At 51.0% G+C, this 23,560-nt stretch overlaps 6 protein-coding genes across 6 annotated transcripts; 3 read left to right on the top strand and 3 right to left on the bottom strand.

Annotated features, from left to right (window-relative positions):
- Positions 1-409: 409 nt before the first annotated feature.
- Positions 410-1,135, top strand: B0J16DRAFT_388947 (uncharacterized protein; the record flags this gene model as incomplete). The annotated part of the gene is made up of 2 exons (XM_046131785.1): positions 410-684; positions 844-1,135. 2 exons carry the CDS (start codon positions 410-412, stop codon positions 1,133-1,135), a joined length of 567 nt encoding a protein of 188 aa, XP_045979467.1.
- Positions 1,136-9,299: 8,164 nt separating this feature from the next.
- On the top strand, positions 9,300-10,162 carry B0J16DRAFT_405193 (uncharacterized protein; the record flags this gene model as incomplete). The annotated part of the gene is made up of 2 exons (XM_046132867.1): positions 9,300-9,345; positions 9,477-10,162. 2 exons carry the CDS (start codon positions 9,300-9,302, stop codon positions 10,160-10,162), a joined length of 732 nt encoding a protein of 243 aa, XP_045979466.1.
- Positions 10,163-10,485: 323 nt separating this feature from the next.
- B0J16DRAFT_349580 (uncharacterized protein) lies at positions 10,486-11,323 on the bottom strand. The gene has a single exon (XM_046128930.1). It carries the CDS (start codon positions 11,119-11,121, stop codon positions 10,519-10,521), a length of 603 nt encoding a protein of 200 aa, XP_045979465.1. The 5' UTR covers positions 11,122-11,323; the 3' UTR covers positions 10,486-10,518.
- Positions 11,324-12,803: 1,480 nt separating this feature from the next.
- On the bottom strand, positions 12,804-14,726 carry B0J16DRAFT_310782 (uncharacterized protein; the record flags this gene model as incomplete). The annotated part of the gene is made up of 2 exons (XM_046124987.1): positions 12,804-14,024; positions 14,178-14,726. The coding sequence occupies 2 exons, from the start codon at positions 14,724-14,726 to the stop codon at positions 12,804-12,806; spliced, it is 1,770 nt and encodes a 589-aa protein (XP_045979464.1).
- Positions 14,727-15,099: 373 nt separating this feature from the next.
- Positions 15,100-19,461, top strand: B0J16DRAFT_405187 (uncharacterized protein; the record flags this gene model as incomplete). The annotated part of the gene is made up of 4 exons (XM_046132866.1): positions 15,100-15,140; positions 15,272-15,768; positions 15,927-15,984; positions 16,112-19,461. The coding sequence occupies 4 exons, from the start codon at positions 15,100-15,102 to the stop codon at positions 19,290-19,292; spliced, it is 3,777 nt and encodes a 1,258-aa protein (XP_045979463.1). The 3' UTR covers positions 19,293-19,461.
- A 58-nt stretch (positions 19,462-19,519) lies between these two features.
- Positions 19,520-20,558, bottom strand: B0J16DRAFT_293081 (uncharacterized protein). Its single transcript, XM_046124355.1, has 2 exons — positions 20,453-20,558; positions 19,520-20,355 (listed from the first exon to the last, which is right to left on the bottom strand). The coding sequence occupies exon 2, from the start codon at positions 20,345-20,347 to the stop codon at positions 19,691-19,693; it is 657 nt and encodes a 218-aa protein (XP_045979462.1). The 5' UTR covers positions 20,348-20,355; positions 20,453-20,558; the 3' UTR covers positions 19,520-19,690.
- Between the last annotated feature and the right edge of the window lie 3,002 nt (positions 20,559-23,560).

Below are 23,560 nucleotides of genomic sequence, written 5' to 3'. Positions count from 1 at the left end.
ATCCTGAACGTAGCCCCTTGAGCTACGTCTTGTCAATTGTTGAACAGTAGGATGGCCGCACGGGGTATCATGTGACCTAATAGTCAGCTGTCGGCGACCCTAGACCCATTCAGGAACGCATAATAAGCAGACCCCTCTCCAAGGAAGGCGGGGGAGACAGTTCCACAATACACATGCAATCAAGGACATCAAGGCGCACGCGATCCGTTCAACAGGTCTATTAGCTACGGATAGGCACTGCGGGCAGGTCAGGCTCTATTGACAAGACGTAGCTCAAGGGGCTACGTTCGACAATCTTTACAATCTTTACAATCTTTACAATCTTTACAATCTTTACAGTCTTCATTAACGTTGTGGAAGTAGCCGTTGGGAAAGTCAAGCGGGGCGCGACGCGACGCGAAACGGCGCGATGGACGCGGTTGCGGACAGCATCGTCGTGACCTCCGAGGACGCCTGCCCCCGGGATTCCAGCACGCGCAAATCAGACCGGCCGCGAAAGCCAACAACGAAAGGGATGGAGAACCTGTCCGGTAATGTTGGGATAGTGATGCAAGCCCTAATCCGCGAAGTACGCGACGAAACAATGACACAGATGGCGAAGGCGCAGCAGGAAACCGTGAAGGAAATCACGACTTCTCACGAGAGAATCATTGAGATTCTGTGGAACGCTTGGAAAAAGGAGCAGTAGGCTTTCAAGCAAATGATCGAAGGCCAGGAGAAAGCGATTAGGCAGCTGCAAAAAGATATTCAAGGCATTCAGGCGCAAGCCGCATAGGAACGAAAGCTGATGCAGGAACAGATCGACGAGCTCAAACGAATGCGGCAGCACACCTCAGGTGATAGCGAGCCTCTTCAAGCGCAGACGGTTGACGAGATCAAACGCATCCACGAAAAATTAGACACCTTGGCGCAGCGCGCCGTAGCCGGCTCCGCCCAGGCGAACCCCAGGCAGTTATTCGCAGACATAGCTTGTATGCCACCAACGGAGGGGCAGAATGGCGGTGTTAGAGGTCCCGAGCCGGTGTCATCACCTGCGCCGCCGCTTTCATCCTCTGGAGAGGAGCTGTTCTGCACGATAGACATCTCCGGAGCGGGCAACGATGACAGTAATAAGGCGCAGATTGGAGAGGTTTGACAGGCAATCGAGGCCGCTGTGAGGACAAGAAAGAAGGATGAGAGATGGAGATGCGCAGCGGTGATTAGAGGAGTTAGGAACGCCAACATCATCAAGGTGATCTGTAGAGACGAGGTGGAACTGCACATGGTCCGAGAAGCGGCACTGGGAGCAGACATGCCGGGGGCAAGGATCCTCAGAGAGCGGCTATACCCGGTCAAGGTTAACGGGGCTAATCGGTCGGCCGTTCTTGATTCGAACAACAATCTTCTGCCCGGAGCGAGTGAGGCACTCAGCCAAGAAAATGAAGTGACGATAGCTAAGATAAACTGGCTTAGCGATAAGGGGAACGGCAAGGCCTACGGGTCGATGGTGATCTACGTGACGAAAGAAAGCGATGCGAAACGGCTCTTGGAAGGCAGATACTTTCACCTCGCAGGCGAATCGGCGAGAACTAGCACGTTCGAGCCTAGAGCCGAGGTGGTGCAATGCTACAACTGCTGGGGGCTAGGCCACAAGGCATTCGTTTGCAAAGAAGCGCAGAGATGCGGCAGATGTGCGGAGCGAGGACATCACTATGGACAATGCGAATCAGCAGAGCCAGTGTGCGTGTCATGCGGAGGACGGCACGAATCATTCCGTCGAGCATGTCGACTGCGACAGATGCGAGGAGATGAGCACTAGGCTACAAGTGTACCAACTGAACGTGCGGAAGAACGAAAAAGTGCTTCTGAGCATGATGAATGACAAAGACCTCAGGGACTACGCAGCATTGGCGGTAGCAGAGCCGTGGGCATGCACAATCGAAGGACAGGTGATGACAGCGCCCAACCACCACCGCAACTGGACGAAGATGATCCCCACCAAGACGCGGGAGCCGCGTGTGTCGCGATGGCCGATCCGCAGCATGCTCTGGATACGGAGGGACTTGGAGGCCGAACAAATCCCGATCCCATCGTCAGACCTGACAGGAGCGATCATCAGGTTCCCCGAGAGAGACGTGCTGGTGGTGTCGGTATATGTAGAGGGGAGGAACGAGCAGGCTCTCGAAGCGGCGACGGGACAGCTGCGCACGGCGATCGCGGAGTTCCGTAATGGGTCCGGTAGAAGGACTGACGTGATCTTGGTAGGGGATTTCAATCGTCACGACACGCTATGGGGAGGTGATGAGGTGACGGGAAGGAGGCAAGGCGAAGCTGGACCGATCATAGAGCTAATGGGAGAACATGGCCTTCACAGCCTGCTGCCCCGAGGCACGAAGACGTGGGAAGGCCCAGGAGGTAGAACGAGCACGATTGACCTGGTGCTGGCATCGACGGAGTTGGCGGGCGAGATGACGAGCTGTGGGATACATCCAACAGAGCATGGATCGGACCATCGGGCGATCCGAACGGAGTTTGACACGACACCGCCGGAACGAACGCCCAGCGAAAGACTGTTATTCAAGAATGCACCTTGGTTGGAGATCAAGGAGAGGGTTAGGACGAAGCTGGAAGCGTTGCCGTGTGGCGGCACAGTGCAGGCTCAGACGGATAGGCTGATGTCGGTGGTGCTGGACGCGATCAACGACCTGGTCCCACGAGCCAAACCGTCGCCTTACGCCAAGAGGTGGTGGACAACGGACCTGACCCGACTGCGGCGGATGTACACCTACTGGCGCAACCAAGCAAGGGCATGCCGGCGACGAGGACGAGAGGCAGCAGACCTGGAGCAAAAGGCCAGAGAAGCGGCAAAGGAATACCACGACGCGATCAGGAGGCAGAAAAAGGCGCACTGGGACAGCTTCCTCGAAGACGGAGCCAACATCTGGCAATCGGCCAAGTACCTCTCGCCTGGAGGCGAAGCGATGGGTGATAAGATACCTCCTCTAAAGAGAAGAGATGGAACGACGACGACCGACAAGGTGGAACAGGCAGAGGAGCTTCTCAGCGTCTTCTTCCCCCCTCTGCCGGCTGTGATCGAAGATGAAGAGCGCCGGCCGGCGCAGCGAGAAATAGCGATGCCAGAATTGACACCGGAGGAGGTGGAAGAGAAGGTGATGGCGGCCAAGGCATGGAAAGCTCCGGGCGAAGACGGATTACCAGCGATAGTGTGGAAGCAGCTCTGGCCCGTAGTGGGAGGCCGGGTGCTGCTTCTGTTTCGGACATCCCTGAGAGACGGAGAGCTGCCGGGCCAGTGGAGAAGCGCGAAAATCATCCCGCTCAAGAAGCCGGGCAAGGACAACTACAAGGTGGCCAAGGCCTGGAGACCGATCTCACTTCTATCGACTCTGGGCAAGATTCTAGAGGCGGTCATCGCAGACAGGATCTCGTATGCGGTAGAGACGTTCGGGCTCTTACCCACGAATCATTTCGGCGGAAGGAAGCAACGATCGGCCGAGCAGGCACTCCTGCTCCTCCAAGAGCACATCTACAAAGCGTGGCGCAACCGGAAGGTGCTCAGCCTGATAAGCTTCGACGTCAAGGGAGCCTACAACGGGGTGTTCAAAGATCGACTACTGCAGAGACTGGAAGCCAGAGGCATCCCCAAGGGATTGGTAAAGTGGATAGACGCTTTCTGCTCCAATCGGTCCGCGACGATCGTGGTAAACGGCTACACCTCTGAGCGACGGGAGCTGCCACAGGCTGGACTTCCGCAAGGGTCGCCGCTGTCACCGGTGCTGTTCCTTTTCTTCAACGCAGACCTCGTGCAGCGCAAGATCGATGCAAAAGGTGGATCGATCGCCTTTATCGATGACTACTCAGCCTGGGTGACGGGTCCGACAGCAGAAGCCAACCGAGTAGGCATCCAGGCTGTCATCGACAGAGCACTGGAGTGGGAGAGACGGAGCGGAGCGACGTTTGAGGAAGACAAGACGGTCATCATACACTTCACACGCCATCCCGAACACACCGACGAAAATCCGTATATGATTAAGGGCCAAAGGATCATTCCCAAGAAAAGCGGCAAGATACTGGGACTGGTGATGGACTTGGAGTTGCGGTATGATGAACACATGGCGAAAGCAGCTGCACGGGGACTTCGGGCGGCCATGTGTCTACGAAGGCTGAAGATGTTGACGCCCCGGACGGCGAGACAGTTGTTTGTAGCAACGGTGGCCCCGACGATGGACTACGCTTTGAACGTGTGGTCCCACCGACGCGGGTGGAGGGAGACCAGGTGGCTGAACGAGGCACAGAAAATGGGTGCGCAAGCTATCACAGGAGCCTTCAAGACGGTTTCGATGGCAGTGGCGGAAGTTGAAGCTGGTATTCTACCCATCGATGAACGCCACGCGCAGGCCGGCACACGGCTCTACGTCAACATGCAAACACTGCCGAAGACGCACCCGCTTGCAACACTTAGGGTGAGAGAGACACGGAGATATCTGTCGCCGTTGACGAAGTTAGCACTCGCCCACGATGGCGTAATAGAACGGATGGAAACGATCGAGCCATATGCGCTACCACCGTGGCATAGACACATGGTGGTGGAGTACCGGTACGATTCAGACAAGGAGGCAGCGGCAGATACAGGCACAGGCGACGACGTGACCGGGACCAGCAGCTTGAAACAAGTGCTCATCGCAACGAGCGCCTCTGCGAGAAACGGACTAGTCGGCATGGGCGGCGTTGTGCGCAACACCGCGGACGGAGGAGTGAATGGTGATGTTATAGCAAAGTACTCCGTTACTCTTGGCCCGAGAGACGAGCAAAACGCATACATGGCCGAGCTGGAAGCGATAGCAATGGTCCTGAGGTGCATGCCCGATGGGCTCCGACACCGAGAGGTGATCATTGCAACAAGAAACCGATCGGCGCTACAAGCGATTATGAAACCTCGGCAACAGTCAGGACAAGGCACCATCCGGGAGATCTACAAACATGCCGAACGAGTTGGAAAGGGTGGAAACACCATCACGATGCGTTGGGTATCGCCCACGAATGACTCTTTCACACTGGGAGCAAAAGCAAAGACCAAAGCGCGAAAAGCCACAGATAGCGGATGCAGAGCAACGAAACCGCTGTACCAGGCCCGATCGACCCGACTGAGAGTACTACTAGCACAACGTCGGCAGCACATGGTGCTACCTGAGAGCGTAGGCAGCTATTCGAAGCAGCTCGATAAGGCGCTGCCCGGCAAGCACACGCGCACACTATATGACGCCCTGAAGAGACGCGAATCCGACATCCTGGTGCAACTACGAACGGGAATGGCACGGGTCAACAGGTATCTGCACAGGATAGGCGCAGCAGAGACACATACGTGCGATTGCGGCCAGGAAGAAGAAACGGTGGACCATTTCCTCTTCCGATGTCCACGGTGGGATAAGCAACGAGAACACATGCGAAATGTCGACGGGGAAATGATGGGTAATCTATCATTCTTCCTGGGAGGCAAGACGGCGGAAGACGGGCATAAGTGGAGGCCGAACCTGGCAGCAGTGCGAGCAGCGATCAAGTTTGCGAAAAGCACGGGGCGTTTGGATGCTACACGGACATGATAACATACAAGATATACTAACAAGCCAAACGATATAATACAGCAAGAACTAATATAGTACAGCCTCTGGTAGACAGACCAGGCTTCAGCCGCTGAAGATGGGACGCTGAACACTTGGAGAATTTGGCCTTTAAGCAGGCCTGTCGTAGGGACAAGCGAGGCTGGGAAATGTGGCGAGGAGTAGGGATTGTAATGTTTGAGGGTTATAGGGCTAGAAGTCGGAAAAGAATGTAACGAGACTTAATGTTGTGGGCCCTATGAGGCGTATCCTCCCGGGCGGAATAAATTCATTCATTGGGGCTACGTTCAGGATCTATCTGGAAGTGGGTCAAGAGTCTAGCTGATAACGTATCACCACGTGATACTGACCCACTAGCTGAGTCTAGGGTAGGCTGGTCTGGTCTGGTCTTAAGCTGTGACAAATATCTAGATATTGAAGCTAATATTTATTACTATTAAAGTGTTATGAAGCCCTGCCTTAATACTTAATAGTAGCTGGCTTAAAACTCTATGTCTATGATAGGGTTTATATTAATCCCTGAAAGAGTAATAGACCGAGGTTATTTTCTCTTTCCTCGAGAGCTTCGGAAATTATCTAAACCGGTGGGTATGCAAAAAAACCGGCTTGGTTAACCGCAACCGTCGATAATAACAGCATAGTTATTATCTCCTTTGCTAGTTTTGTCTGAGGAATGAAGATTGTTTTCAGCCATCTTGACGCGATTTCGGCATTATTCGAGCCTTTCCACTCGCCGTAAAGTCCCGTGTATCACAAAAGGCAATTTCCTGAGAAAACCACGATTGCTATGATGTTTTCCATTCAAGAATAATCAGTGGAGTCAGCGTCTGGCCAAGTGCGGAGATATATTTGATTATTGTGGTCCAAGTACGTAATTTCAGGGTCTTCATTATCGCTAGCTTATTACTGCAGCTCCTCAGCACTGGGAGCCGTTGAGACGGAGTCACTCCATTATCCCCATTTGTCCGGCGCAGCCCTAGCTTCGGAGGCGCAGTGTCACCGGGGACATTATTTTCGAGCTTATTTGCCCAAAGTCCCGTTCCGGCGCTAGCATCATGAAACTCTCTGCTGGGCTCCCCACCCCCAGTGATCTCAGACACTGCTGCATACGCTTCCCTTCGTGGCCGAAGATACTGACCGAGACACCTGTACAGACTTTTTCAGGTTCAGTTTCCTCTCAAACATCAATAAATTTACTATTTTAGCGGGTACGAACAATACTTGAACATGAAAAATGGGAAAGTGAACCTGAAATTCTCTGTATTAACCCGCTCGCACTGGTACCTCAACGTGATCGCACTCCCTATTGGAGCTCATAGAGTATTTGATCGTGCGAGTTTCTTCCCCGCATCTTAAGATTCTCAAGCGGTGTAGATATGAGGCGACTAGTGGCGAGGGGAATGACTCGTGGCACCCAAGTGGACGCAGTCCAGAAGAACACACACTATTGGGGTACAATTTCTTTAGGTAGGCATCCTGGAGAGTGAGCACTAAATTAAGCTTATACTGGAGCCTTGATTCTGCGATGACAATGCTTTATCCCTCTAATCGGCATGGCCCTACAGAGTGTTCACAACAAGAGATTCTAACCCATTAAGATAATCACGCTGTGCACACGGAATGTGTACAAATAAGCCTTATCATCACTTATCTATAAACTCATCTAACTACAACAAATGTCGGGCTCTTTGAGGAGGGTCATGTGTCTTGTGGCTTGATTCTGACTAGAGCAGCTCTTGTAGGTTATCGTACCTAGAATCAAGGGGTAAGATACCTGGTGAAGGGTCATGCCGCCTAAGGGGATTGGTTGCCACACGGGAACTTCCGTGGTCTCCATTCCATACTATTAGCGGTCGTACAAGTGGGAACAATACGTGCTTTGCTAATTGTTATTGCCAAGCCACGTGCGGTGATGTGTCATCTCCCCCTCAATGATTGCAATTCCAGACTTTCAGCCAGGATTCTTAGAGACGAGATGCAGTCATATAAGAGAGGAGGGGATGCTGGTGAAATGGAAAGAGTCTAGGCAGGATGTATATTATTATTGTGATGCTATCTTGTGGGTCAGGGCTGGGTGTCATGTAGGTAGTCGGCTCTGACTGGCTGGTTTTGATATATTACCCCTGGTCACCGAGGCACATCATGGCGTTACCGTGGTAGTACTATATCATGCGGAATATTCCTTGATGCGCCGGTAGCAGAAATCAACGGAAAGGCATTAAGGCTGGGTAACTGACAGGTAGGCCGCAGTAAGATGACGTATTGCCTGCGGTTCCAACTAAAATGAAGCCACAAACAGGTGGTCCTTGCTGAGCCTCCAGTTGTGTTGATCGCGAAGCCTCCAGAATGTCTTATCTCACACCGTTCCCCAGATTGGCCAAGATCGTGTCGAAAGTATTAATTATGCGCCGGTTGAATGCTGACAAGGCAAGAACATGAGCGTAGGTGGACACCGGACCCTCTTGTCTTTCATCCCTACGAAAATTCATCATCAGTGTTTCAGGAAGACTGGGAGGTCGGTAGCCTACGGGATGTAGGGTTTCTTGTTCCGTCTCCGGTCGTCTAGACTCTAGGGTAAGACCTGACTCCACGTCCACCTAAATGTCTATTTGCACTCCATGCAGCGTTTGAGTATTTGAGTGAGAACAAGGGGGCATGCCAATCCTCTCCAGAAGAAGGAACGAGGTGGATCATTTGCCTGTGGAGCGTACCAGCCGGTTGGTGGAGGTGTGGGGTAAATGGGGGGAGCCTGGGGCTGGCTTAGCCCAGTGAGCAGCACCAATTCAGATCAAATAAAATTGATGACTTGTTAGGACGTGAACCTCCGTCCACAGACGGGATTTCCCTAGCCCAAACAGGGTTGCTCATGTACAACATCCACAGTGAGGTGGCGGAGAATCCCGACGTATAAAGATTGGGCCCCTGAGTTGTATGAAACCATAGCACCACGTCAGGACAACCAGAAAGGAGGACTTTTCCCTCCTTAGTTACACATTCCGGGGCCACATTTATACATTTCCGACCGTTGTGACCTGTACGTTTTTATCTTTAACTGGGTTTGGTCCGTGCCTCGTGGGAGCTTGTCACAGGAGTAGTCTGATTGGCCATCATCGGGTTAGGCCGAGATTGCAAAAATTGATTTTCATCTGTGTCATCCCTTATGCACAGTCATTGCGGCTTGTTAGACGAGACGTTAGCCAGACAAAATTCGACATTCCCGTCGCCGTTTCTGCGGGTCTGATGTGCATTCTTGGCACTCGATTTGAGACATCCCGACTGTCATAAAGCTTATTGGCATGTCAGTTTCTTAGAGTGTAGATCCTCGCTGAAGCTAGTCTTAACCCCAGTTATCTGGGATTGCGATAGATCATCCACAAATACAATATTAAAATGATGGTGTAGACATTGGGAGGAGTTGAGGCCTTTAGGAGTCTCCATAAGGGTTCAAGGGAAGACTTTTGAGGGGCGCCAAATTTACACCCTCCCTTACACAGCATTTCTTAGAGGCTTGGGACATAAAGGATACTACTAGTTCTACCATCACCGTGCAGGTGGCTTTAGAACTGAGACAAGAGAGCGAGACGTACACATAAAAGCAGAACAAAAAGAGAGTATATTTAGTACCGCTGGTCCCGCTTGCCATCAACTTTCAGTCGGCTTTCTGCCTCTTCATACACAATCAAAATGATCCAACCATTATCAAAAGAGCCCGCAAAACCCAGGCGAAAGAGTAAGTCATCTATTCTCCTTGTTTGTTCTTTGAGTCAGATGCTATAGGTCTCCGATACATTATATTCAATAGAATTCAAGCGAAGAGCACAGGGCAACCTATGATTACCATACTAATATAGCGTTGTTCAGAGACCAGAAGGGTTTCTACCCTTACTCCCGAACAGCTCGCCCGCAAGAGAGCCAACGATCGAGAGGCCCAGAGGGCGATACGCATCCGCACCAGGGAACACATTGAACGGCTAGAGCGCGAGCTAGCGGAGCTCAAGAGCAACCAAGGGCGTGGCCAGACCATCCAAGATTTATTACGCCGTAATACGGCAATCGAGAGAGAGCTGATTCGACTCAAGGAGATTATGGGGGCGCCAATGGCCTCGTTATCTTCCCATGAAGCACCTCTCACTGCACGACAACCTTTGTGTCCTGACAAGCTCTCAACATCAGCAGTTTGCAATGGAAACCTCAGCACTGGTAACGATGCCATTCCTAGCCCTGCACCATTCTCTAGAGACTACAACATCCTCTACGACTACAACCAACAATACATTCCCTTGTCTAATAACTGCGGACACCTGGCAAGCACCATCTCCTGCACCAACCCCTCCAACATATCGACCCCATCATCAACAGGCGACTATAGTGCTGGCCAAATCCAAGTCAGCATGCCCAACTCGGCCCTTCCCTTCTACAACACCAGCTCCTCAAGAATTTGCACTTTATATAATAAGGATGTCGTCAAGATAGAGTATATCGAGGGGGACTATCACGGCGCAATACCTCGAACGCTTCATCAATCTGACATGATGTATTGCGAGTAGATTAGTTATATTAAATATTCAGAAGCCAGGTTTCGCTTAAATTACTCTCTGTTTTATCCCGGCACTATCTATTCTCACCCTTACGTACTGCATCACTAGCAGCTGCAGTCCGCCCGGAACATATAAATAATGACAGACTCTATTGATACGCACCCAACTCTCAATTCGTACGCACCCCCCCACATTCAGCCACAATGCCTCCGACATCGCCCCGTGAGCTATGTCTCCGGCATTTCCAACAATGCGGCCCACAACCATGGAAAATACAAGACTAGTCCTAACTTAATTGCAGCTACCTTTGGTGCTAAGGCAGTATTGAACTACCTTAATTGTTAAATTCCTTCCCGGGTAACTTCCTAATCCGTTGCAACAGTAATGCTATCCCCAACCTTTTCTTTTCCCGTTTCCTTTGCAGGCGACGACTCTGTTATTTCCGGGTTTTCTTCCACTTCAAGAGCAATATGCCGCTCAATTGGCTTGTTCGTATCTTCCTGTCTCTTTGCCTGTTGACAAGCAGCTTGAGTTGTTACTGAAACAGCAACTTTACGCCGTTTTCGCCGAGGTTGTTGGTCATGTAAGTCAGCTGCATCTTCCTCGTCAAGGGTTGGTCCTAGTTCGAACTGGGAGTAATTTCGACGCGCTGACCTCTGCACGCCACTTCGTGTTGAGCCTTGAGGGGCAAATTCTTGTTCTGGGATTGCACGTTCGTTGCCAAATGGTTCGCTATTCCGTGGTCGACCCTTAGGTATCCCCATTGGAGGACGCTTTATTTGAAGAAGAGGATCGTCAATGTCTCGTGATCGTTTGATATGCCAAAATGGATCCAAGTCTTCCTTCTTTAGTGGTTCGTCTTGAAGAGCCAACTCCAAGAGCCTGTGAGCACAAGGCAAGCCATACTGAGTTTTCGTAGAGCCTGTACAAGGTGGCAACATCTTCTTGGAGACCTCGCTTGATTCCATAAGCCTGTGGATCTCGTCCAGCTGGTCTAATGCCCAACGAGTGACAGCTAAGGGCAACTGGCCAAGCCATTCTCTTCCCGAGAACTGGTTCCGAATAGTGGTATTTGCCCGCTGTATTTTGTCCTTATACAGCTGACGTTTATCGTCTGTCTGACTAGCCGTTGCTGCTTCAACATCAGGGAGGTCAGACCGAAGGGATAGGTGGTAGGTCTTTAGAGAATGATGGTTTGATTCGGCGGGTGCTGTAGTAATCAATCCGAAGTTTCGATAATAGCGAGTATAGCAGCAAGCCCATTCTCTCTTCACGGGCAAGTATGTATCCTTGAGATATCTAAGAATTCGCTCCTGGTGTGGAAAGGTCTGTTGAATTTGCCTCCAAGCTTGATTGAAGTCTTCTTCCGATCTGGTATATACCATATATCTCCAGAGGAGGTACAGACCGGCACGAGTATTTAATACTCGTTTGGGAAGAGGACCAAGCTTTGCATTCTTCATGTCTTTGACCTTGGTATTCCCACGCTCCAGCTCTTGGACATCAGCTGCGTCTGCATTGTCTTGATCAGAGTCCAGATCAGAGTCCAGTGAGTCGTTGGCTTTCTTCCACCACTTCTTGATGTATAAGACCACGTTGCTGTTGATATGGAAGACGCACAGCTGAAGTTGCGTATTGGGAAAGATTTGCCGGATTGCATTACGCAATTGATCGTCCTTATCTGTGATAACGACCTCTGGGGGACTGATGATGCCTGCTCGTTGGAATCTAGATACCTGCTTGAGAAACCACTCAAAACTAGCATCTTGCTCGTTATTGAGTAAACCATAACAGATAGATAGGCATAGATGTCTTCTCTGAGGATACGGCCATAACAGTAACCAAAGGTATTTTATAGCAGTTAGTACTATATGTAGCATCAATCTGGAGACATGACGAGAATTGTTGCCACATTTTGCCACCTTTGTGATATCACCAAGCGGCATTTCGAAAGCGGAATTCGTCCCCAATCCAGTCTAGCCCCCATATCCAGACTTTCTTCGACTCAGAGAGCGTCCGTACAAAGTCGTTGGCAGGGCCGTAGCCCTGACGTTTGGTCTGGTTGACTTTCCATCGCCAGTTGTAAATATCGGTTCTGCGAATAGGAATCTTTGGCCACTTTTGACAGAGTTGCTTATGAACGGATCGACAGGAAATCGTCTTGTCAAGACAGAGATCTACCAGAAGATTCATTTGTTCCTCTGTTAACCTTCTCCAATGGTAGTGTTTGGTAAGATTTTTCGATCGGCCGTGATCTCGATGAAGAGGGCTGACAATTCTCATGGACCATTCGTAATTGTTGGTCTGGAGAGATTGAACGATAATCTTGAACGGGCAGTTGGCGGCCAACTTTGTTGTAGTCGTATTCCGTATTTTGGCAGTGGATTCCCTTGGATTGTACCGACTCTTATCACAGACAAGCTCATATTTATACTGGGCTGTTAGGGTTGGGTTTGTCTATTACAGGTGAGATTGAGTCCCATTATCACATGTGTGATCCATGCCCCACTATCGCATATGTGACCCGGGCTCCACTATTACATCCATCTAAACTCATATGTAATACAAACCCCAGTCCCTATCACATATGTGATCGAGTCCCAGTCCTGTCAAATATCAGACTCATCTCCACTTGACTTCTTGGTTCCTGTTAATCATAACTCTCATCTTCTTCTCCACTTCCACTTCCATCATCATTATCACAATCACTATGACTATCTTTCCCGTTTTTATGATGTCCGTGGAGAGTAGAATGTCGGCGAACCAATGTCCTCTTAGCATTAGTATCGCCTTCTGTCACACTACCCAATTCCTCTACAAACCCTCGTGGATGTATACGAACACCAAGGAGTTCTGGAATAGGCATTTTTCGCAAGCTATGTAGGTCACCGCCTGTAGCCATCTGAACGCCAGGGACTCTCACGTCCCTGGAAAGATCTTGTATATCATTGCCCTGGACAAGGGGCTTCAGGACGGGCAGAACGACATGCGTGTACGATGCCTCGCAGATCTCCAAAAGGTCGGGGAGCTCGTCTGCAACAGCCAGCGCCATGGCACGGAACTTATCCTCTTTCTTAGTGCCATCGGTTGAACGAATCTTATTATAGCACGTAAATAGGCTCCTGGAGACAAAGACATAAATGCCAGCGCCAAAGACGTCTGCCATCACTGTCAGTGGCCGCCAGGCATAGATCTTCTTGGCCAGGGTGCCTTCAGGAAGACCGAGCTTCCTGCTGAGATACCTGCTTATTCTCGTTGAAAGTGCCAGCCCCGCGTTGGCGTCTATTCCGTTCTTGGAGAGATAGTCGTCGATGTCTCCATCTGAGCCTGTTGCGGCTGGGCTCGACCAACGATCCCATTCACGGACGAGGGATACCTTCATGTCGATCAGTCGAATGTCGTCGATCGTCAACATGTTGGGGCTGTCGTGCTGAACGGCCTGAGCCCAACGTAGGGTGAAGCTGGATAGTGTCGCCGGACCATCCTTGCGGATCTCGTCTGCCACCCTGCCCGCATTCCGGTCGATCTCGGCGAGATGGCGTCGTGGATGGCGGCCATAAAGATGTGTCAGTGCATCAGCGAGCCGTTTCTGGCCTCTACTACCGAATACCTCATATAGGACGGTGATACCTATGACGCAGATCTCTTGCGAGGATAGTCTGCCGCCAAAGTCCCTTTCTTGAAGCCTCCGGGCAACGGCTAGGGTATCAAAAGCCTCGTGTCCTTCCTCAGAATGGTTCTTCAGTCTGCTCTTAGCCTGGAGGGCCTCCACCAGGGTGGTTGGCTTGTCATCCCCGCCGAGTCCCTGCTTCGGTGTTCGCGCATCGGCGCCTAGTCGTACCACGACGGTTTCATCATTGGGTTGAGAGGCCTGTGTAGGAACTAGATTGGTAGATGGCCGTGAAGTGATGCCGCCGTCTTCGATGTCGTCTTGATAAGTGTTCGGCGCATTCGGAAAAACTTGGGTGCCTCCCAAGAGCGCACCTGGTAAGGGAGGAAAGAGTAGCTTCTTCACACGACTCACATGGTGGCTGTCTGTCTCCGAATCGTTTTCTCCATCGTTGGCCTGAACACAGTGCTTGGCGAGCTCGTAGGCTAGATGCTCCGGTATGCCCTTCTCAACAAGGGACGCGTGCCACTGGCTGACAAACTTCTTGAGTTTCCTCTCGTATCTGGAGAGGGTCTTGGGCAGATCGATGGGATGTTGCTCATCCGGCGCCTCGGACGACGGTAATGTATGCTGCGTCAACAAGCCAGCAGTTTCTGTACTTGAGATGGCGAGGGAGGTAGAATCCGGAAGGAAGCTGGATGGCAGACTGCTATGCGTGTCGGCGTCAGGATCCTGTCCAGAGCTGAGTGTCTTCCGCCGGAGAGACTGGTTTGGACTGGCCACTGACACGTCGGGATCATCGGCAACGAATAAAGTTGAACCCCTGTCACGTCTGAGAGCTGCGGTACCGCGGTCGTCTAGAGCGTGACGCGTGTGCGATCCGAGCCTCCCGGGTTGTGGTCTGGACGTGCTGGAGGAGTTGCCGGCATGGTTGGGCAAGCGGACACGCTTAGTGAACTGCATTGTGACAGCGGAGGCCGGGACCTTCGACCTTTTTCTGCCCGTTGGTGACATATTGCTGGTCTGCCTTTTGGTAATTATCACTTCTTTCCATAGCCTCCTTCTTCATAACGTTGTAGACGAGGGGGCAAAGGGATTTAAAATGAAGCGATGAATGTATTCGTAATCATCTCCCAAAGCTGCCGGGGTATGTTGCGCTATAGCTGTTGTTTAATGGACTTTGATTGGTTTTCTTGTTTTTAACTTTACTGGCTGGGGCATGGGTGTACCGGAATGAACCCCTTATTACACATGTGATAGTATGCTGGATATGAAAGATGTAAACGAAAATCATTCAAGTTACATTTAATTTAATAATAAACTTTGTGCTAAAGATATGTGGAAATTTAAGGGGATATCTGAAGCAACTGTTATGAAGTAAGTTTATCCTATGATTAACTACCCTAGACTTAGCATGTAGTACCTCTATAACATACCATAACATAACATAACAAAGCCCAGGCAATATCCTTAGACAAGATCAACGCCTATTATCGCCCATCAAATAGTCGTACTACAATCGTTGTTATGGCTCCAGGGCGGCAGAAAACCAAAGACGCGTCAAGAATACAGTCTAAGTCCAAGGGTCGCAGGGGAGGAGGCTTTTTTTCTTCTCGCTCGTCTTCATCCGGCGTCCATCCAGCTAACCCTCAGGAAACTATCCTGCGATACCTGCAGTCAAGTTCACCTTTACCTACAGCATCGGAAAGAAGAACGCCGACAAGAGCGGTTAGCTCTGGCACGCTTCGTTCGGATTTTTCCTCTGCCACTAGCAACAGCACGTTTGCCAGCAGATCGGGCAATGGCAGTGGCACAAACCATGTCGCAATAAACACTACCTTCCCCGAGCCATTATCATCATCATTATCTCTGAGCTTAGATATATCACTGCCGACCGAAGAGCCATCAGGGAATGTCACATTGCGACGAGGTAGAGATTTTAACAAGCCGCTCTCATCTAGACCTCTAGTTAGACGACACTACGGTGGAGAAGAATACATACCAGGTGCGTTTTTCCAGATGCAGCCCTCAACATGTTACTGTAATACTTATACGAAATTGATTGTATAGACTCGATGGATGATAACACGACAGTCGCAGCTGTACCGGACGACAACTGTGTTACTGAATGACCAGTCGCTAGTATACGGCTCCGATATGCAGATGGATCCGGCCGAAGAGGACGACGGGTCGTGGCATATACGCTCAACACCTCCATATAGTAATGGGCCTTACCCAGGTTAAACATTCAATCTCTATATAACACACCCGGTCTGCTAACAATCCGCCCTAGACGGCATAATAAATAGGGCAAATAGTAACCTACGCGAAGATGCTATTACCTAAAGCGAAAATCCCCAAAACGAAGAGCATGACGAAGAACGAGCCGATCCCGTTGCTGCGGAACTGCCCACCCGTCAGGAAATCTATAATTGGGTTGAAGAGGAAAGCTTGGACGAAGGGGAGAAACTGGCTCGGCGTATCGTTTACATCCTTACCGCCGGCCTGGTATCATGCCCGGCGGATCAACACAGGGACCAGGACGCAACACACCTCGCAACTTGCCGCCGCCATCTGCACCTGCGCGAGACGTGGGCTGGGTCTAGCGCAAGAGTCAGCGGGTTGTCCTTCGCTGAGCGAGAGGAACAGTCACGACAGTTCGGCCTAGACCGCACCGTCCGACCCCTTGATGCTTCAGTCACGGGTCTCCGTCGCGACCAGCTGCCGCCAGCTAGCCGGCTCGAGGCCCAATTCGCGGGCTGGCACGAGGACAAAGACTGGTCAGATGCCGAGGTATGCCTCCACCGAGACGACGTGCCGCAGCGGAAGCTGGCGCCCGCTGTTCACGACATCGACAGCTTCCTACATGTCACCAAAGACCCGCGCAGTCTGAGAGGGCCGCTGAACATATGTATCACAGCCCAGCCGAGCCTCCTTCTCTCCAAGTCTATTCACGTCCGCGTGCCCATACGGGTGGGAGAGAAGATCAAACAGGTCCCTATCTACCAGATCCCGCACACCGTGCTTGCGCACCAAAGGCCACGAACGGTCTATATGTTCTTCCCGCGACTCTACGACGAGAAATGCCGGAAGAAGGGCCCAGTGCCTCTGCGAGAGGAGCAGAATCGACTTTTCTTCGACGGCTTCATCAGGCCGAGTATCGAGAAGATTGGACCACAATTTGTGCACCACCTGCCTGGAAGCTATGACTCCGTCCGGGCAGCATCGCGCATAGCCATGGAGTCGTCGGGCTCGGCGGCTGTACGCGGGGCGGCTTTTGAGGTACCGTATAGCGAAGAGAACCTACCCAGGCTGTGGAGCGTCATGCAGGAGGCACTTAATCGTGCAGAGCGCGACATAGCAGCCGACGGGAGCGTACGGGAGACGGAAGACGCAAGTAGGCTGTGGCAGTTTGGCGATGCCATCTTCCTCTGCAGCTATAAGGACACCAAGCTGTGGCATCAATCCTCCGGCAGCAGCATCGCGGGGGTGCTGGGAAACTTCCGCGCCCGTTGTGGCGTCGTTAGCCTCGAACAGGAGCCGACAGCCAACACTGGCAGTGGCAACCCTCCTTACGAAGACGACAGAACAGAACCGACGCCGTGGAGGCAAACCCAGCTTGTCGATGTTGCGTCCGAGCTCCTGCCAACGAGAAGTGGGCATACCGTTCTGGCTCGGCGGTGCTGCCAGTACAACACCTTGCGTTTTCTCTACGGACAGTCTGAGGAGGCTCTGCTCGGAAGGACTGCCCTGCGGGTGGAGGGCGAGGCTGATAATGACTGGGATAATGAGGCCAGTAGTAGCCAGGAAGATGAGGAAGGGGAGGGTGAACATGACCCTGACGAAGACGACAGGCGAGCTCCACGCGAAAGGGGAAGCGAGGAGGAGCAGACTGCAGGAGAGGGTTGGAAGCCTCCCCGCATCCCTCGCGCCGTCACGACGGAGTACCCAGTACACATGCTGCGAGACTCCATCTCCATCACTTCAGAGCCCAGGAGAACTAGTCCTATCTTTAAGCACGGCGTCTCGTATATACAATCCTACACCGTAGAGGAGGGGAACTTCAACGTGGCCGCCATCTGGGCCTTCTCACACCCCAACATCTTCAACCTTGCGCACAGCGATGAGGCCTGGGCAGCAGTGGCCCGAAAGGGTAACATCAAGGCTAGCCGCCAGGACGCAGAACGGGCACTATCGCAGTCAATACAGCGCATGGCTAGCAACCTCGAGGACCCGTCACGGGGGTACGGCTGGCGGGTTGAGCTGCGCATCACGACAACACTCGCGGCTCAGTTGCGGCCGGCGGAGGAGGCTTGGTGGCGTCTGATCAAACGAGCAAACCGGCTATCCGACGGGCCAGGCGCCGTTGCCGTGACACCGGACCGGAATGCCTTCTACGTGCTCGCGGCTGGAGACTTTAACGCGTTCGTGCGACAGAACATCGACAAGCATCTGCGGCTCATGGACTACATCATGTCGTACTGGGCGCGAGACCCATCTACGCCGCAGTCAGCGGCATCGCTCTATGCCATCGTGACGCTCGCTCTCCGGCATTTCGTCAACCATCAGCCGCACGCGCTAGCCAGGATATTGTCTGCGCCCCTTGTAGTCGGTGCCAGGAGCAAGATCGGTCTCGATATGGCCCGCTCTAGAGAGCAGCGGGGGTTTGCCTTCTTCCCGAAAGACGTAGTGGACTGGCATGAACTCCGGCTCCACGACTGGGCCACGGACCTGTTGCAGGTGCCACAGCTCGTCATCAAGGCACACTGGCTAGAAGAGGCATCGCTGCGGCAGTCCAGACACCTTATCGACCAGGTGATCAGCCTCGCCGTCAGCAAGGACATCCGCACGCGCGAGCAGGCCGAGGAGGTGCTCGGAATCCTCTCACAGCTTCTGATTCGCAGCTATAAGGAATCGGCATACCTGGCTCTTTTCCCGGCGAAGGGCAGAAGGAAAAGAGTACCAGACATGGACGTGTTTGAGTTTACCCTGGCTGGCGTGCGTGCTGAGTCAAGAGCCGTGCAGGGCAGAGACTGCAATCCTCCAGGGAACCACCGCTTCTTCATCAAGCACGTTTCGACTTATTTTGCCTGGGCATGGACTCTCGCCGATAGTGACATTAGCCGTGGACATCTCGAGAGCCAGCATTTCCGCGTGGAGGCTAAGAGGGCCATCAAGGCGTTCGAGCAGCTCAGCCGTAGTCCGTTCATCACGGCACAAAGGTTCCTCTGCGTGTTGTACTACTGCTTCTGCCAGCAGGTACTCTGTTTCCCCAACCCCGACAAGATCAACGGCGTAATGTCCGTGACTGCCAAGAACGGCAGCCGCACAGTTCTCTGCACACATATCATCAAGCCATGCATAACCATTCCTGATGATGCCAAGCTGACAGACACCGTTGCAGCCATCGTGCTAAACCAGGATCCGGATACCCATCCACAACAGAGCGCATACCTATCTAATATTATCTATTCTATTAAGCAGATCCGTAGATATCTACATTTACCTCTATCTGAATATGACCTGTGAGAGAGATGGGTGTTGGATAGGAGCTAGGGCTACCTATACGAAGGTTAAAAGTAGCAGGATGGTAGATGCCGTGTTGCATATCACCACTAGCTTGGCGCGACTGGATATGAAAGTAGGCCCGTACATTCAGGTCATATATTTTAATGGTATGATAGGGTAGGAGGCTAGGTAGATACAATTATACCGAGCAGAGTTATAACGTCTTGTTTCATTTTATATCTTCCTACATAATAAATTAAAGAGTATTAACTACATCATTTCACTAGGTTCATCAATCGAAATACACATTTTGTATAGGCTCTCTACATTAAATTATATCCTGAGATATACTGCTTAATCATTCCGGTATATATGTGTATATGTTGCAAAGATAGTGGCTATATAATAAGGTAGTATAACTATCGAGGAGGAGGGGGTGGTGGTGGTGGAGGAGGAGGAGGAGGCTGCAGTCCTCGGGGTAGCGATGGAGGAGGAGGCTGCAATCCTCCGGGTAGCGACGGTGGTTGCATGGGAAAGCTTGTAAGCTTTTCGCCACCAGGTAGCCCTTCATTTGTCCTCCTAGCAACTCGCTTCACTATAACAATGTAAAAAGTTGTAGAGAATACAAAAGCAAGCCACTCAAGTACCTGTAGCGTATAGCCAACTTTGATGTCCAACGACGTGGCGCCCGGCTTCTTGGTGGCGAACTGGAGCGCATTTCCCGTCTGCGTGGTAGACGCCGCACTGATGACGGAGATAGCGACCGACGCTACGAGGATCTTCTCAGACCAACGTTGATTAATAAAGCGCCAGCTCCGGCTACTCCCCTTGCTCATCTGTATACAGACCCGAGTGACGAAAAATAGGATGCTAACCATAAAGAGCACCCCAGCAAAGGCTTGCAGGCAGAAGAAGATGTTCCGCTGCAGCTGCAGAGCAGTTTCGAGGATAGGTAAGCTGGGAACCATAGGGCCCTTGTCCTCCCGGCCCAGCTGAGAGGTGAGTGCGGCGCTGAGCGACTGGGGCGATGCCGAATAAGGGGTGCCAACGCAAAAGTGGCTGTTGTGTCCAGACATACATACTCCTATACGAAGTTAGCCATTGACTCATTACTTACAACGGCCGAGAATCCATTTTATCGATCTAAATGGCATTTGCACATATACAGAGGCAGACCTTACCGAAATAACCAACACGAAGTTCCACCGTACTCAAGCTATTTATAGCCACGAGGTATATACTGGGAAGTCCAGGGCTATCTGATACACATCCTGTCAGGGACAGTGCTGGTTTCCGTTAGTTTACGCAACAGCCTTGACGGCAAGCACCAGATAAGCGGGATGCTTACTGTAAAACACCAGGCCTGCCACAGGGAAGATGGAGATAACAAGTAGTTCTATAATCCAGAGCTCTAAAACCACACTGTTAGTACATCTTCCATCCGAATATACTTATAGAACGTACGCATTTGAGCAAAAGTAGACTGTATAAGTAATATATAGATAGCAGAGTAATAGGGCTAAAGTACGTAGTGTAGTTAAGGTGTGTAGTGTAGTTAAAGTATATAGTGCAGTACAATAAATAAATAATAACTAAGGAAAAAGGGCGCATTGTTTATTGGCAGAGAGAAGGTGGTAAGAAGGTAAATATTTAAGTCAATACATAAGTACTGTCTCTGTTGCTATTAGGGCTCTTTAAACAAACTTCACGTCCTAGACCTAAGTCTGATCCAACAGCGTAGGTTGACTTAATGCATTATCCATGCTACTAGAGACAACAGAGTGTAGGTTGTTGAAAGCGCTTAGCATTATCGCAGTTATGAGTAACCGCGCAAGTATATTGCCGCCTGGCCCTCAAATTCTCTACGCTGGTTCAGTCAGAAGTCTATGCTTTCATTCATCCATCCATCCCGGTCCCAGCCAGTCACAGCATGGGGACTACCGACGCTTTCAGCCTTACAGCCGCTATCCAACAGCCTCCAGCTCCTGCAGTTTCCCGCGTATACTCTATACTTATTTAAGCCCTGCCTGCTTGAAACATCCGGCCCTTGCGGCGTAACGCCAGCCGCAAAGAGCTAACTATGCCGCGCCATCTATTGTACGTTGGACGCACCTTATCACTGCGACCTAAGTCTCTTTCCTGTCTGTAATATGGGCGGCTACGTGACGATGTTGGTCCGTTTAATGCATTCAGGCCGTAATACAGAAGAACAGTCTGATAGGATGCCATCCACCTGACTCTGCAGCAATGCGGCCTGGTAGGCGCGAGGCTTACTGTAAAAGAGAGGATGGACCGCTGTGTTGGTAAGCTGCTCGATATGCCCTGCCAGGGTGCCAGGAGTATATTAATTGGAAATCCTTTTCCTTGGAAATGGGGTGCTTTATTGGTCATCAGCCGTCTGTTGGCTCTAACTAACTACGCTAAAACAACTTTATTAGCCGCTTTGCCAATCTACTGCTATTCATCGACTAAGCAAGTAATCCCAAAGTTTGGTTGTTGGTCCTAGACATACTTTACGTTGAACTGTATGCCTTAGCTAGGCTAAAAGAGGTAGGCAGGCGGTTGCCAAAGGTTTGTTGGTTTAGATGCGTGGTAGATCTAGGTACCACCAATACTATCCTTATTGGCTTAACCTTTAGCACCAACGGTCAGTAGCAGGGATCATAGAGCTAGTAACCAACAGCTAAATAACAACCAATACTGTAAAGAAGATAAGGAAGACTTGAACCGCAATGACAGTAGATCCTCTATACCATTATAGGGAGGAAACATACGCATCAGAGCAAGAAAGGATGGTACATATATTAGTCATATAGCAAAGTTTCAGGGCGGAAGGGTATAGTGCAGTAAGATAAGCAGATGATAGCCAAAGGATAAGGATGTCTTTTTTGCCAGAGGCCGAGGGTAAGTAACAGATAGATAGATCTTAAGGTTGACAAGAGAGTGATGATCCCCATTCTTGCTGGACTGGGCAGTCTAGTCACCAAAGATTAGCTCAATCCATCATCCACGTTACCAGATGTCACGGAGTATGCATCTTCTAGCTAAAAAGCGCTTAGTATTATCAAAGCCACATACAGCCGCGCAAGTGTATCGCCGCCTTATCTTGTTTTTCTCTATATTAGCAAAGCCAGCGGTGCAAGCGTTTATCTACGTGTGTTAACACCGGCCAATTGCGATTGTAGAGACAATTAAGGCGTCTAGTCTTGTAGCCGCTGTCCTCCAGCTTCTGGCTCATTCTCAATCTTTCTTTCTTCAAGCTCGATGTACCTGAAATGTCCAACCCTTACGAATTGATGGCGGCAACATCTCCTGATTCTACGTCAGATGCTCATAGTCTAACCCCTTCTCGCAGGTTACCCAAGGCGGTTATATGGCCCTGTCCAATTGTGCTGGTGCAGGATATGGATGAACAGTCTTACAGGATGCCATCCACCTAACTCTGCAGCAATGCGGCCTGGTAGGCCGAGGCTTACTGTAAGAGAGAGGATGGACCGCTGCGTTGGTAAGCTGCTTGATATGCCTTGCCGGGGCCAGGAGTTGGAAATCCTAACGCTAGAAACGGGGCGTTTTATTGGTTATCAGCCGTCTGTTGGTTTTAAGGGACTGAACTGAAACAACGCTGTCGGTCTTTTTGCCAATCTGCTGCTATTTATTGCCAGAGTAAGTAATCCCCGAGGTATATTTGTTGGTCCTAAACATACTTTACAGTGAACTGTATATCTTGGCTATGCTGATAGAAGTAGGTAGGCGGTTGCCGAAGGCCTGTTGGTTCAGATTTGTGGTGGATCTAGGCTCTAACAACGCCATCCTTATTGGCTTAATCTTTGGCATCAGCGGTCAGTAGCAGGCAGAGTTCATGAGCCATCGCTGGAAACGCCTTACCAGGGCTACAGGAAGGGTCATGACACGTCCCACCCATAGAAGCACGGCAGTGTATTAATCGGCAGGCCTTTGTTGGCCCTAACGGATTGATTTGAAACAATAACGGTCCTTTTGCTAACCAGCTATCAATTACCCAGTTAAGTAACCTCCGAGTTTTGGTTGTTGGTTCTATACTTATATGTGCCCTGAACTGTGTGTCTTGACTAGGCCGATAGGAGGATGTAGGCAGTTGCTAAAGGTTTGTTAGTTCAGATGTGTAGTGGGTCGAGGCTGAGGAAGCAACGTTTATTAGCTGAGCCCTTGTCGAAAGTTTGGGAGGATCTAAGCTACCAAGGGTTCGTACCGGGGATTGCAGAGCTAACAACCAACATCTGGATGACGACCAACGGTCCAAAGTAGACAAG

Source organism: Fusarium flagelliforme (assembly GCF_020744385.1).
Source record: "Fusarium flagelliforme strain FIESC 12 MPI-CAGE-AA-0113 chromosome Unknown B0J16scaffold_7, whole genome shotgun sequence".
NCBI lineage: Eukaryota > Fungi > Ascomycota > Sordariomycetes > Hypocreales > Nectriaceae > Fusarium > Fusarium flagelliforme.
The sequence above is the reverse complement of the archived record's forward strand: the minus strand, read 5'-3'. Positions and strand labels throughout refer to the sequence as shown.